At 37.5% G+C, this 14832-nt stretch overlaps 2 protein-coding genes across 2 annotated transcripts; one reads left to right on the top strand and one right to left on the bottom strand.

Annotated features, from left to right (window-relative positions):
* Positions 568-3568, top strand: LOC107610444 (protein FAR1-RELATED SEQUENCE 5-like). Its single transcript, XM_016312494.1, has 3 exons — positions 568-2907; positions 3012-3092; positions 3377-3568. Exons 1-3 carry the CDS (start codon positions 568-570, stop codon positions 3566-3568), a joined length of 2613 nt encoding a protein of 870 aa, XP_016167980.1.
* On the bottom strand, positions 12013-12921 carry LOC107610445. Its single transcript, XM_016312495.1, has one exon. It carries the CDS (start codon positions 12919-12921, stop codon positions 12013-12015), a length of 909 nt encoding a protein of 302 aa, XP_016167981.1.

Raw genomic sequence — 14832 nt, 5'->3', positions numbered from 1 at the left:
TTTCGTCGGATTGGCGTCGACGTCAACTGAGGAGAGGGCGAACGCTAAACTGATGTGGCTCCGGTAGAGAAATTTGTAGCAGAACTTCTGCTAGATCCGAAGCTGTGGCTGCTGGAAGCTGGTTTACCAACATTCATTTTTCGGCTGCCTTCGAATTAGGTGCGTCGGATTAGGTAAAGGTCACCTCCCTCCGACTCCGACAGTGCATTTTTTATTTGTTGAAGCTCAACCTCTGGTTGTCATCAAGGTATGTCCGATTAAGTTATTTTCTTAATCCAGATTAGTTTAATTTGGATGATAGTCTATGCCTTTTAAACGGTTCTCTGTTTAGGATGTTGGGTTGCTATCCTTGAATTTGGAAATTAAGTTACATTATCCAGTTTTATGCTGTGGCTAGCTTTGGGGAATTCAAATTAAAACCTAATACTGGGGTCGAAAACAGTTGGGTTAGTTTAATTGGTTTTGGTTCATTTAATTTTACATGCAGCTTAGTTTAGCTTCCCGTAGTTGCTGCCATTGGCTCTGTTTATTGACATTTTGGGGTAAAATTATGGCAGGGGTTAAATTATGTCCATAAAGGAGGATGATGTTAAGAATGATTCTGATAATGATTTGGGTGATGATTTCGATTATCAACCGAATGTAGAAGATGATGCTGATGACAACGATGTGGATTCGCTGGATTCCACTAACAAGAGTGAAGAAGTTTGTGGTGTAAAAAGAATAGCGGATTTAATGGTGGAGGATATTTGGAACCTGGAGTTTAGGACGGAGGATGAGGCTTGCCAATTTTATAACGCTTATTCTTGTTGGCATGGATTTGTAATGAGGAAGGACGACGTGGTTAGGGATAATCAAGGTAGAATCATTAGCAGGCAACTTGTTTGCAACAAAGAGGGCTGGAGAAATATGAGGTCTCTTGATATGGATGATAGATCAAGGGAGGCAAGGTCACTAACGCAAACCAAGTGTCCAGCTCGGCTTAGGGTAAACCTTGACTACGGCTGCGGTAGATGGAAGGTATCATGTTTTGTGGAATCTCACAACCACGATCTGACGCCACCCCAATTTGCGCATCTGGTACTGGCCAATCGTCATCTAACTGTCACTGATAGAGTCCAAGTGAAAAATCTTCATAATTTTGGTGTCAAGAGCTGCCATATTATGGGGTATATTGCATTCCAAAAGGGTGGATATCGTCATGCTGGCTTCACACGAAAAGATTTGTACAACCACATCGATCGCTATCGTCGGGCAAAAGTTAAAAACGGGGATGCCAATGCGGCAATGAACTATTTGATTGGCAAGTCAAACAACGATCCGCTGTTCTTTGGAAAGTATACGTTCACTAGTGACGAAAGGCTGGAGCATATTTTTTGGGCAGATGGGCAGTCAATTATCGACTATCGCTGCTTTGGAGATATTGTTGCCTTTGATTCAACCTACAAGAAGAATAAATACAACAATCCTTTGGTCATTTTCTCTGGATGCAATCATCACGGGCAGACTGTTATCTTCGGCTCCAGCCTACTATCCGACGAAACCACAGAGACGTATAAGTGGTTGTTGGAAACCTTTGTTGAAGCGATGGGTGGGAAAAGTCCAAAAGCAGTAATAACTGACGGAGACCTTGCCATGCGAGATGCAATCAAGAATGTTCTGCCTGATGCGACCCATCGGTTATGTGGATGGCATCTGCAGAGAAATGCATGTGAAAATATAAAGAATTCTAATTTCCTGCGCGATTTTAAGGGTCTTATATACGACAACAACGACCAGAGAGACTTTGATCGGAGATGGGCAGCCATTTTGGATAAGCACAACCTTGTTGGTAGTACCTGGATGGAAAAGACGTACGAAACTCGTGAGATGTGGTCCCATTGTTTCCTCCGGGATAATTTTTTCGGTTACATAAGGACGACATCACAGTGTAAAGGTATAAATTCTCTCATCAGATTTTATGTTAATCGCAAGAACACCCTCATTGACTTCATGCATAACCTGGATAGGGCCTTAAAGGAGTATAGAAACAACGAATTAATAGCTGACTTTAAGTCTCAGTGCTCAGAGCCAGTGATGATTACCTCATTGGAGGTATATGAAAGATCTGCATCATGTTATTTCATGCGAAACATTTTCAAGGAAATTCGTAATGAGATTCAGAGGGTAGGGGCTTTGAATATAACGATACTAAGCACAACCTTGGACAAGGTAGAGTTCAGTGTGACTGCTCTCGGAGACCCGGCCAAAGATCGACGGGTGGAAGTCGATAGAGGTAAGAATCTGTTCTCGTGCTCGTGCAAGCTGTTTGAATCATGTGGTATTCCCTGTAGTCATATCTTATGTGCCATGAAGTTCGAAAACATACTTGAGTTTCCAGATTCGTTGATATACAAAAGGTGGACAAAGAATGCAAAGAACGAATTTATTAGCACAGAAATGCCTGTGAATGATGACATCGAAAGGGTCTTAAAGTTTCGAGTTGGAGCATTGGCATCGAATTGCAACAAGCTGTGTGATATTGCTTGCAAGGATCTTGCAGACTTTGATGAAGTCCAGTCTGAACTTGTCAATTTAGTTATCCGCCTGCAGTCACGCAAACAAGGAAACTCAATGCCTAATGTTAACGTGGAAGGCATCAACGATCCATTTGTTGTCAAAAGCAAAGGAGCCCCTTCCAAGAAGTCTTCTTGGAGGAAGAAGAGAGCATGCTCTAATTGCCACAAGTACGGTCATTACTACAAGCACTGTCCAGATCTGATGCAGCATAGTGTGGAAGGTAACCCTCGCGATCGATCATACGGCAATGCATCAGCCAAGGACTCAGGTTTTAGTCCAGAAAGGTTTGCTAATTCTTCGAGGTCGTTCTCAATTAAGTCTGAACACCACTCAGGACCTAATACCAATGTACGATTTGTTTATTCTAAATAGGCTCCTGCTGTGAAAATCTTGTTCGGTGTGTGTCCCTTTAAAAACCATTAAACTATGTGAATGCTCCCCTGTTTGCGCAGCCTTTTAAAAAGGGTGGAACAAGGAAGTTTACGGCGACGGGTATAAGGAACCGGAAGGGTAAAGACAACACTTTTGTTGAGGTAATTTCTTTGAATATAAACATCTAATTTCCATGTCATGAACTGGGTAAATTAATGAAGATCTCGTTCTTCTTGTCTAAAAAAAATTTATAAAACAGCGGAGCCTCCATGAAAGCCGCGAATCCATTGACATCGCGTCCACGAATGGTGTTTTCAATAAAAATCTCTACTCGTTAACACAGGTGTGATGCGTAAAACTCCTCTTAACCACTTTGCGATGAATGACCATTATGGTTTTATGCATGATTATAGTTTCTGATTGGGAATTATGATGTTATCAGCAGGTGAAGGAGTCACAGCAGGACAAAAGACATTCATTCACGAACTATGAATGCGTTAATGATGTCATTGATGATAAATGTGACACACGACATGTGCAGATCGATGTCCGAGATCCGTTACCATCGTCACTGCCTTGTGGCAACAAACAAGGATCGTACATGGCATTGTTCGCGTCAATGCATAGGACACTTTGACCATTTGAAGGAATTAGTCTTTTGAATTTAGTGCAATACAAGTATAATTGGTTCTAAAAGCATGATCTATCCTGATTTACTGACCGCAATGTATTTGTCACTGCTTGGTATTGAGGAGTTTTAAGTTGTAGTTATTTACGTTAACTATGAATATGTCCATTAGGGTGATAATTATGTTCAATAATATGTATGTGATTTGCTTACATTGCTGTATTCTCGTTGCAGTAAATTGTGGTTGACTTTTGGGTAACGAGTTGCTACCATTATGATTATCCAATTCAGTTGATCAATTAGAGTTGTGTAAATTGATTTTTTTCCCTACTTAGTCCATTATGATGACAATAATGTTGAATAATATGCATGTGTTTTGCTTACATTGCTGTATTTTAGTTGCAGTTTATTGTGGTTGCATTTGGGGTAAGGACTTCCTACCATTGTGGTTATGCAATACAGTTGAAAAAATAGAGCTGTGTTAATTGATTTTTTTCCTTTCTTAGTGCATTTGATTTACCAACCAAATTATTAGATTGAATGGGTGGTTGTAGTCAAGGTTGAATTGTTCATAGATGGTTTTAAATCTCTTTTGTAACGTTGAGGTTGTGAATCTACTTTGTTATTATGGATTTCCTATATTCATTAAAAATTTTATTTAAGGGGAAATGACACACTGTGTATGAAAGCAGTTTGAAATATATATAGATATATGAAGCAGAAAATTCATAAACACAAACACATTTTTATTCGCTCATATCATAGTTTCGATCATTAGGTTCAATAACATTTTGAAGTTGTTAGAGTCTTACATACTGACAGAATTTAACATTAAGAACAATAAATGTTTGAAACACTGCGGACATTTCCTTTAAGTTGAACAATAGCGAATCTTTCTATGTTATCAGCTATTTGACTACAACATGACTTTACTTTGATAGGCAGGGTTTTGCTTCCTGGGATTGAGAGCTTGAATATTTCCAAAATGTAGTCATCTAGCATCTGTAACATTGTTGACTATTATGACCTAATATTAAGAAAACTCAGCACGATAACTATACACAATAGATGAATAAAAAAAATCAATTAATTCAGTAAACCTAAAAAAAAGGATGCACGAAACTGCTACTTACCCTTTAGCCTTTGGGTTTTAGGTTCTTCATCAATTTCCTTTCCCAGTGGACACAACCTACTCCGTGGTGTTTCCAATGTTTCATACATTTGAATCTGATTTCAAATTGATTAAAAAAAAAACACCAAATGAGAAACACACAGATCCTAATACCTTATAATGTACAAAGTCAAACATGTTAATCCAAGGGGAGATAAATGAGTTATTACGATGAAGATTTGCACTTGAACGCCCGAAAGGTACTCACCACCACGAACATGATAGGGCTGAGGAGATAGGATGATGATATTAAAGTATGCGGTGGCCTACTTCATTTACGATTATGGATCACCCCTCATGCATGTAGTTGAGAATGTGTTAGAATAATTTCCAAAATGACATTCTACGTTAATTAATATTAAGCAACTACTAGTAAAACAAAATCAGTTGCTAGTTCGTGCTTTGTAACGCAGATCATAGACAACCATGAAATCTGATATCGTTGGAACTACCAACCGGAGATAAAATAAAAGGAAAATGGAGCATGAAAGAAGATATCAGTGTTTGGTTAAATGAAGGTTGGCACAGAATTAATGAGTTACTAGGATTAAAGCATGGATATTTTGTGGTTTTTAAGAGTACAAGTTAATCCAATTACAATTCAATGGTGATTCAATCTAGTATCTCAGCGATCGATTATTGTAGTTTGAGAAATTTTTTGTTACGATCGCAAACGCGCGAATCGGAAAATCATTTCCAACACGGCAGTGATTGTGACGAAAATTTGACAGACTGGAATAATCGACCTCTGAGTCACATTAATGGATCACACACGAATTTTAACTTAGGATTGACCTTAACACGTACATACCACAAAAATACTCAAACTTTAGTCCCTGTAACTTGAGAACTCTATACCAAACATTCATTTAACCAAACGCTAACCTCTTCATTCTTACTCTCCTTTGCGTTTATTTCATTTCCGCTTGGTAATTCCAACGAATTCAAATTTCATAGTATAAAACAGATCCCCTTTTATTAGGTTTGCGTCAGACAAAATTTTAACAGCTTATTTTCTAACAACATAGACAAAGCTAAATACAATATTACGTACCGATTCATCTGTAGTGGTCGGAAGGAAAACGGGTCCGGGCATTGTATAATAGCTGAATCTTAAGCTTACATGTGTTCCAGTATGAGTATATCGAGACTTCATACATCCTTCATGCAGCAGCAAAGGTTATTGACCATCATCTTCACTATTGTTCGCATGTACCTCATCCGTTAGTGTTTTTGGATATAATTAGGTGGCCTAAAAAATGACTTAAAAATCAACCTGGTTGCACAAACAACGACGCCAAAAATAACATATATAGAAATTTCGTATTCATTGAAGCAAAGAAATCAAATATTCACATACCCGAAAATAAAGAGATCCACCAAACTGCTACGAATCCTGTAGTCTTTGGGTATTAGGTTCTTCATCAATTTCCTTTCGCACTGGACACAACCTTCTCCGTGTAGTTTCCAATGTTTCAACACCTGTCCATCTGATTTCAAGGTAATTAAAAAAAAGCAAATGAGAAACACACAGATCCTTATAACTTATAATGTACAAAGTCAAACATGTTAATCGAAGGGAAAACGAAGGAGTTCTTACGATGAAGATATAGGGTTGAACGCCTTAAAGGTAGAAGCCACCACAAACATGATATGGCTGAGGTGATAGGATGATGATATCAAAGTATGCGGTTACCTACTTTGTTTGTTTATGATTCTGGATCACCCTCTGATTACATCTGCTTAAGGACCTTAAGAAATAAAAAAAAGTACACACTCCACGCTAGACCTGGAACCCAGCTGAGATCCAAACCCAACTACAATAAATTACCCAGCCTTGAGTCATTAAAAGAAACTGCGGTTGGGCTATTTTACTCATTGATTGGGCCGAATTAAGTTTTTAATATTCTGTTCATGTACCAAAAAGAAAAACATTTTTCATTAAACCAAGTTCAAAAAAAAAATTAACTGGTGACATATGGCTTCCTTCAAACATTACCAGTGTTTTCATCTTTCTCGATTTACTTTTTTTTCTTTAACATTTTAAGGTCCAAGAAAACCAATTTTAAAAAAAATCCCCCTTTAAATGGTCAATTTAATACCCAACATATTAAGAGAGTTTCATTTACAAAAATATAAGGTTTTGTTGTCTTCCTCACCGATTGGGCCAGATTTTTTTTTATTTTTTGTAAAGGCCAACAAAGTAATCAATTTATTCTGGCATTACTTCAAAAAAAAAAAAATAAGGCAACTCTGCCATTTGTACTTGGAAAACTAATTTTTGTCCAATCAAGTTAAAATGGAAAAGTCAATTAAAAAACGAGCAGAAACCTATAATATTTGCGAATGCGATTCTGTTTTAGTTAATACTTAATACTGAAATTTGTTTTCAACTTAATAACACCCAAAAAACGTCAATATAATTGTTCAACAAGCAAGAAACATATAATACTTCCTAAACCTACGAGAAAAGTCTTAGCATGATATATGGACAAAGAGGTCAAACACAGGGGCATTACGCCTTCAGTTACTCATCCTTATGCATCCTATCTGCATCGAACCTGGATGATCGTCACTGGCTCATTTGATATCACCTCGAAGACCCCCACACCACCTGGCTTGAAGTTGCACAATGAAGCAAAGTTCTCCCATCCTCCAGAAATAACGCCGAAGCTACCATCCCTTTTTCCACTGTACCTTGTATATGTAGCTTCGACCTGTATGTGGCCATGTGTAAGGATGATAGGGTGCCTCTGACCAGTGAAGTGACTGAGATGAGAAACGTTCGGCTGATTATAACACAAGAAATTTCAGTTAGTATTAGCTAATTTAATGCTTTCTCCAGTAAAATAATATTTCAACCAAAATGTTGCAACAACTTAACGCTTACCAACAATCGCGACGACATCATGCGAGCAGTTAGGTCCATCACAAAAAAAGGCCACTTGCTTTTGACCTTTGCGGCAACCGCTCTAGCACTAGCTGAAGGAGGGATGTTGATACACTTTAAAATTTCATAATTACCAGTCCTTACATATGGTGGTTCTTCAGGATCACGGAGTTGGTATGAATTCTCAATGTCACCAAAATCAAAAATCCGGACTTGGAAATTGGAGTTTCCTTTGTGTGTGAAATATAGCATGGAGTCCAGATTGATTTTGTACATTTGGTAGAACTCCTCCCAACCACGAGTCAATGCAATTTTGCCACTTTGGAGTTGCGTCCAGAAGCACCGACAGGGGTTATTCCTTCCGTCAGGCACAACCAGGTCCAGGTAGGGGGTACGGTTTGGTAGCTCATCGGGAGTTATAGGTAATGACTGTTACACATAGGTCAAGTTCTGTCAAAACATCGATAGCATTGCAAAAACTTTAAAATTAAGAGGTGTGTAGTCAAGGGATGTTAATTACCAGTTTGAACATTGATGGCCTTATTACTGGCTTCAGAAACCTCAACTTGTAGTTCTGTGTGGTACCGTGATCCATCGCTTGCACTCTCTTACCCTTGTCCTTCGAAGACGTCATCTATGGCAAGTGTCACACAGTGATCAAGTTCAAAAAGGAACAAAATCAGAGTTCATTTAAAAAAACTCATACAGTTGAATCTTTTGATTTAAAATCAACACACATGCATGTTTTTGGAATTGGAAACAAAGTGGTTCAATTTTTCCACATACAGTGCAACTATATTTTGTTGAAATGGTTTAGTGTCGTGATCTATTGAATCTTTAACAGAACAATCTTAATCAAACCTAAATGCATAAAATCCTTTTCAGACGAACAAATCAGAAACCCAAATCAGTCACCCATTCATTTAAAAAAGGTTAACTGTCTTATTTTGATTTTACAACGATAACATTTTTATTACATTGACACTACATGCAAATGATGATTAATAACCGATCACCATCAGGAGAAGAGTTAGGATAGAGTTTCACCTTGTTTGACATTTTCTCCGAGACGAAGCTGTTGGAGTCGATACCTTCAGCAGCAAATTGTGTGTTAGGTTGGGGTTACTATGAGGAGTGTTTTGTGAAGGAAGATGGAAAGTGAATAGTGATTACTGAAGGATACTTATGTTACACGCTTGTGAATGAAAAAAAAATATAAAGTAAAAAATGAGGGATTAAAACGCGGCGTTTAAAAAAAATTGAAATTTTAATTTAGCTATTAAAACCTTGCGTTTTTCGATAATCTCCAACAAATATTCTGTTCTATCCCAATAACTCTCCGTTAATCCCTCTCCATCGATTCCCGTTTTCAACGAAAAACTAAACAAAATTTAATTTACCTCTAAAAAAAAAAAGAAATCCTAGAAAAATGAAATTATTAATTGTTTGCTATTAACCCAATTAATGTTTGCAAAGTTGTTGGAACACATTTTATGACTTAAATAAAATAATTAATTTAATTAATCGGTTTATACGTAACTACTACTATTTCCTTTGAAAATTAAATTCTTCAACATTTGTTACTAGCGAAATTAATGCTAGATTAAAATATAACCGGTAGAAACTCGAAACAAACGTTTTAAAATTTTTAAATTTAAAATCAATTTTTTAAATAATTTGATTACTGGGTATCTTTTTTTCTTTTTTTAAATGCCTGTGACTACCTATTTTGATAACTATTAGTGTTTAAATTTAAATTCTTCAATGAAAATTATTAACCTACACAAAACTAAAAATCTTTCATGTTTGAGGCAAAAGTAACTGGGTAAGTTAAAATGTTGAAATCATTTGATTACTTGCTTTCTTGATACCTAATAGTATTTAACAACAACGTGTATTAGCAATGGATAACAATTCCATTTTGAAAACATTTTCTGATTCAATTAAAGGGGATCTATGCACATTTATAAACGACACATTTCCAAAATATTTTGATAATCAATCAATTAAAGGATATTTTACGTTTTCCAAAAATTAGGATAACACTGAGTTGGCTAATAATAAGTACCCTCTACCGCTGATTCGACGTTTGGATTAATTTTACATTAAAAGGTTTAATAAATTCTCAACTAACATAGTAACATAGCAAAAAAACTGAGACAAAAAAAAGTTACACTCATTAATCAACTATTCTTCGTCTGAACACTTCCTTGGCATCTCCCTCCCTTCAACCACAGCCATCTTCGAAGTAATTAAACAAGAATGGAGCCTGGATTCCGGTAAGCATCTTCTTCAATTTTTACTACCTCCTTTGATAGCAGCTATATCTGTAAAGAATAAAATCGAGCATATTTAAATAACTGCATGCAGAGAATAAGTAAATAAAGAGTCACAAAATGTTTGGCTACTCCCTTCTTTTAGGTTTCGGTCCCCTGTGTTTTATTTGTTGTTGTTTCTTCATGTTGGTTAGGTATGTTAATGCATTAAGGAACATACAACAATCGTACAACCAGTTTTATATCTTCGGGCTCTTTGCAACAGATGTACATATATCCACAATTTTTCCTTCTTTCGTTGTTATGATTCTGTTAAAAAACATTTGGAAAACTAACTTGCCATGGTTTTGTCTTGTTCCACCACAGGATGATGTTGAATTCCCACCTAATATCGTGAATCTATTCAAGTGGTACAGTACCACTGATCTTTATTTAATAGACATTCAAGATAATTGCCTCCACATCACGCCCAAGAGAGACGGTGACAGGTTCTGGATTAAGGGAGCTGATTTAGGGAGGATACGACGCATGTATAGACGATGTTCTTTGCTAAGTGTGGAGCTTAGGTACGTTGGCTGGGGAGTATTCTACATGATCGTCAGAGACATTAACCGGAAAGATGAACCTTCGTGTGTCGTTGATGAACTGTATGCGTCGAAGGTGTTGCCTGAACATATTATACAACGCTTAGCTTTGGTGTGCGGTGCTTACTTCAACAAAGAAGCCCAACTTAGAGTCTACCACACCGAGATGTTCCTTAGGAATCACCGCCGGAGCCAACAACAGCAATATTCCCATACTCAGCAGTCAGGGTTAGTAACATCTGACCACTATTTTCTGGTCTATTTTCTCACGTTTTCATGTTTTATGCCTAAATTTTTTTAACTCAACTACAGTGTAAACAAGAGGCAACATGGCGGGGGGCTGAGGCAGGTCCTAGTAAGCGACAGCGACCCGAGACCTCTCCTGACTCGTCCGTCAACCAGGGGTCAACTTAACAGATTTTTGCAGACCTTTAAAATTTCCTGTGTAGTGTAATTAATCAAAATGTTATTCCGAATGTGTTATTTTGTATGTGATGTTCTGTGTTTGACATTTGGTGACCAGTTGTGATATTCTATGGTTTGTATTTATGGTGCATATCTTGCATTCTATTTTATTGCGACTACGTTTGGTTATAAGCAGTGTATTGACCAAATAGTGACTGCTACTGAATGCAAATACAATGCTACTGAATGCAAATGATACTGTTTGCACATATCAAATATGATAACAATAGTATGTGGGAAAACAATCGATTAGGTTAAGCATTTAACAGAAAAAAATTTCATGTTAACTGTTAAACAATCAGTTTTGCCATGAAAAGAATTTTAGAGGTTTAGCTATTCTTCTTGTTTAAGATTTGTTTGTGGCCATAACAAAATCATTGTCACAATATTGTATTCTCTCAAGAATGTTGTGTTTATTTGATTTCTTCACTTTGTTATTTGTTAATTGGGGCACTCTCCCGGTTTTGGGTTTTAAAAAGCTAAAAAAAAAAACGAAACGTACTAGAGTTCCAAAACAAGTACATTGTCACTGGCCCACTTAAATTTCAATTGGAATTTTTGGACATAGTGTATAATCCTTTATGTTTTAGAAAGATTTTTTTTCTAACAACAGCTTTAGGGCCCACGAAAAAAACTAAACTTATACACAAAGTGTTTGCCACATACACCAGTCCGATTTCAAAATGTCCAACTAAAAAAGGTGATATTCAACTAATATATTTCCAAAAAACATTCCTGGTATGTCTCCTACGTTAGTCCCAACAAGTTCAAGTACATCATAATATCTTATGTTTGGGAGGTGGATGGTGAAGGACTCCAAACGACATGAACTTAATTAATGGTCATAAGGTTTGTTATTTCCAATTTAAACTTCATGACCACAGCCGAATAAGGAACCAGATTGATCAAGATTATATCAAAAAAATCCGGTAACATGGAAAGATAATTTAACTTGGATAAAAAAAATGACCATATAACGTATAAATCAGCTCCCTTAACAAGTAAAGATTCTGGTGTAACTAAATTATTTTGAAAAAACGACACTAACTTTTATCATCTATTGTAGACTAATTCACACAGCGATAATGTGTTCCTGTCCACCATCTGATCCAACTTTTCATGTCTTGTATGGTATGATGAACAACATTTTTGTCCCCCATGATAATGCGCAGGATTAATGCGTCGTTGAAAAGAACGAAAGCAAAATCACCCGAGTCTATGTCCCTCCGAGGCATGACTGTCACCCTTTGAACCACATGACCAAAGAAGTTGCAGAAAAACTCAGCAATGCCATCTGCAGTGGGCATGGACTCTCGACCGAAGCATACAGTCAGTGTCTTTGGATGTTCCGCGTCATCCAGCTCCTTGCAGACGTACTTATACTTTCCCTTATCTTGCTCAGTTTGCCTTCCTCCTTGTTGCATATGCAATCCTCGGCCATTGTTATGTCTACTCGATGCCTCTGGTGCAACTGATATGCACTGGTCTTGTGTGTTGAAACCCAATAGTCTTTTAGGATTCCTCTGATACTCCAACCACACGGCATCCATTGTTATGTCGCCTAGAATTCTAGAGCAAATGTTTGAGAGGGTATCGGGAATTATCGTTAGGAGGACGGATCTCATCCTATGAACCTGGTATAAGGTGAGCTCAGTTTTTAGCACGTGTCCGAGGGTTTCGAGTTTTCTGGATTTCTCCACAACCCCTGAGAACTCCGGAAATAGTAGGCATTGCAAACAGATGACACATTCCTCGGCAAGACTGTTCATAAACCAGCCTTCCTTTTTTATGGTTGTTTGCACAATACCACTCAGTCCCATGGTCTCCATTGACAGTAGAAATGGCATGACCATCAAGGACTGTTTAACTTCACGGTGAAGGACTTGTGTCAGCATCCTGAATGCAGTTCGATCGATTCCATGGAACATTTCCAAACATTCGATTGCCATGCTTGAGGGCTTCCTTCTAGTATCCATGTTGTATGGGGTAGAATTTGTAAGCATATAGTTTGTAGTTGTAGTTTTTTATGCGTAGACCACCAACTCATTGCCTCCTTCTTATACGCATGCAGCATGGTCTCCACTTTATTGCACCATGTTCTTGCTTGTAGTCCTAGACTAACCATCACCTAGTTAATTGGAATATTATTTAATGGCCTTAATTACGTGGTATACAGGTATATGGTATTATGGATACCACTAGGTGCGGTTTATAGTTTCTTCTTGAAATAGAACATGCGATAACTTTATCTAATAAGGAGAAATTGAAATTAAATTGGGTATACCTACCCATATTTTATGAATCATACCAAGTTATTTAGCTTAAGCAACTTTAAACCAAAACTGAGTTTTAGTGCTATCGATGTGTTCAATTTAGGGTTCACGGTTTACTGTGTACGGTTCAAATTGTACGGTTCAATGTGTAATATTTAAGGTTCACGGTTTATTCGTTAGGTCTTATAGTGAATGGTTTATGGTTTATGGTTTGGCGGTTTCGGGTCCATTGTGTACGGTTCAATGTGTATGATTTAGTGACTAGGTCTAAGAGTGAATGGTTTCGTGCCTATGGTTTATTGTTTGGCGGTTTCCCAATCAATGTGTACGGTTTAGTGTTCACGGTTTGGTCGCTAGGTCTTTTAGGCTGCGTTTGTTTCAGAGAACAGGACAGGAAAAGACACTGAGAACAGGACAGGACAAGACACTGATGGACAGAGACACAAAATTTTGTGTTCTTGTATTCTGTTTGGTGATAAAATAGAACAAATTATAAAAATTTAATTTATTCTCATTTTTTTTCATTCAAAAAATTTGAGATGAAAAATATAATAATAAAAAAATATAATTATGAAAAATTAAAAAAAATAATGAAAAAAGAATGAAAAATAAGTTGTGTCCCTTGTTAGTGTCCCCGTGTCCTTCCTGTCAGGATGGACACAAAATACACTAATTCAGTGTCTCTGGACACACTGTCTCTGTCCATGTCTCCTTTGTCAAACATGATTTTGTGTCTCAGTGTCCATGTCTCAGTGTCCTGTCTTTGTAAACAAACGCAGCCTTAGTGAATGGTTTCGTGTCTATAGTTTATGGTTTGCCGGTTTCCGGTTCAATGCGTACGGTTCAATGTGTACGGTTTAGTGACTAGGTCTTATAATGAATGGTTTCGTGCCTATGGTTTACGGTTTGGCGGTTTCCGGTTCAATGTGTAAGGTTTAAGGTTCACGGTTTGGTCGTTAGGTCTTATAGTGAATGGTTTCGTGGCTATGGTTTACAGTTTGCCGGTTTCCGGTTCAATGCGTACGGGCTAGGGTTCACGGACTAGTTACTATGTTTTAGATTGAATGGGTTCGTGCCTATGGTTTATGGTTTCGTGCATATGGTTTACGGTTTGCCGATTTCCGGTTCAATACGTACAGTTCAATGTGTACGATTTAGTGACTAAGTCTTAGAGTGAATGGTTTCGTGCCCATGGTTTATTGTTTGGCGGTTTCCCATTCAATGTGTACGGTTTAGGGTTCACGGTTTGGTCGTTAGGTCTTATAGTGAATGGTTTTGTGCCTATGGTTTATGGTTTGGCGGCTTCCGGTTCAATGTTTACGGTTTAGGGTTCACGGTTTGATCGCTATGTCTTTTAGTGAACGGTTTCGTGTATATGGTTTATGGTTTGCCGGTTTCCGGTTCAATGCGTACGGTTCAATATGTACGGTTTAGTGACTAAGTCTTATAGTGAATGGTTTCGTGGCCATGGTTTATTGTTTGGCGATTTCTGCTTCAATGTGTACGGTTCAATGTGTAGGATTTAGTGACTAGGTCTTATAATGAATTGTTTTGTGCCTATGGTTTACGGTTTGGCGGTTTCCGGTTCAATGTGTAAGGTTTAGGGTTCACGGT

The sequence above is a fragment of the Arachis ipaensis genome, chromosome B08, assembly GCF_000816755.2.
Source record: "Arachis ipaensis cultivar K30076 chromosome B08, Araip1.1, whole genome shotgun sequence".
NCBI lineage: Eukaryota > Viridiplantae > Streptophyta > Magnoliopsida > Fabales > Fabaceae > Arachis > Arachis ipaensis.
Note: the sequence above shows the minus strand (reverse complement) of the source record. Positions and strands in the feature narration are given on the sequence as shown.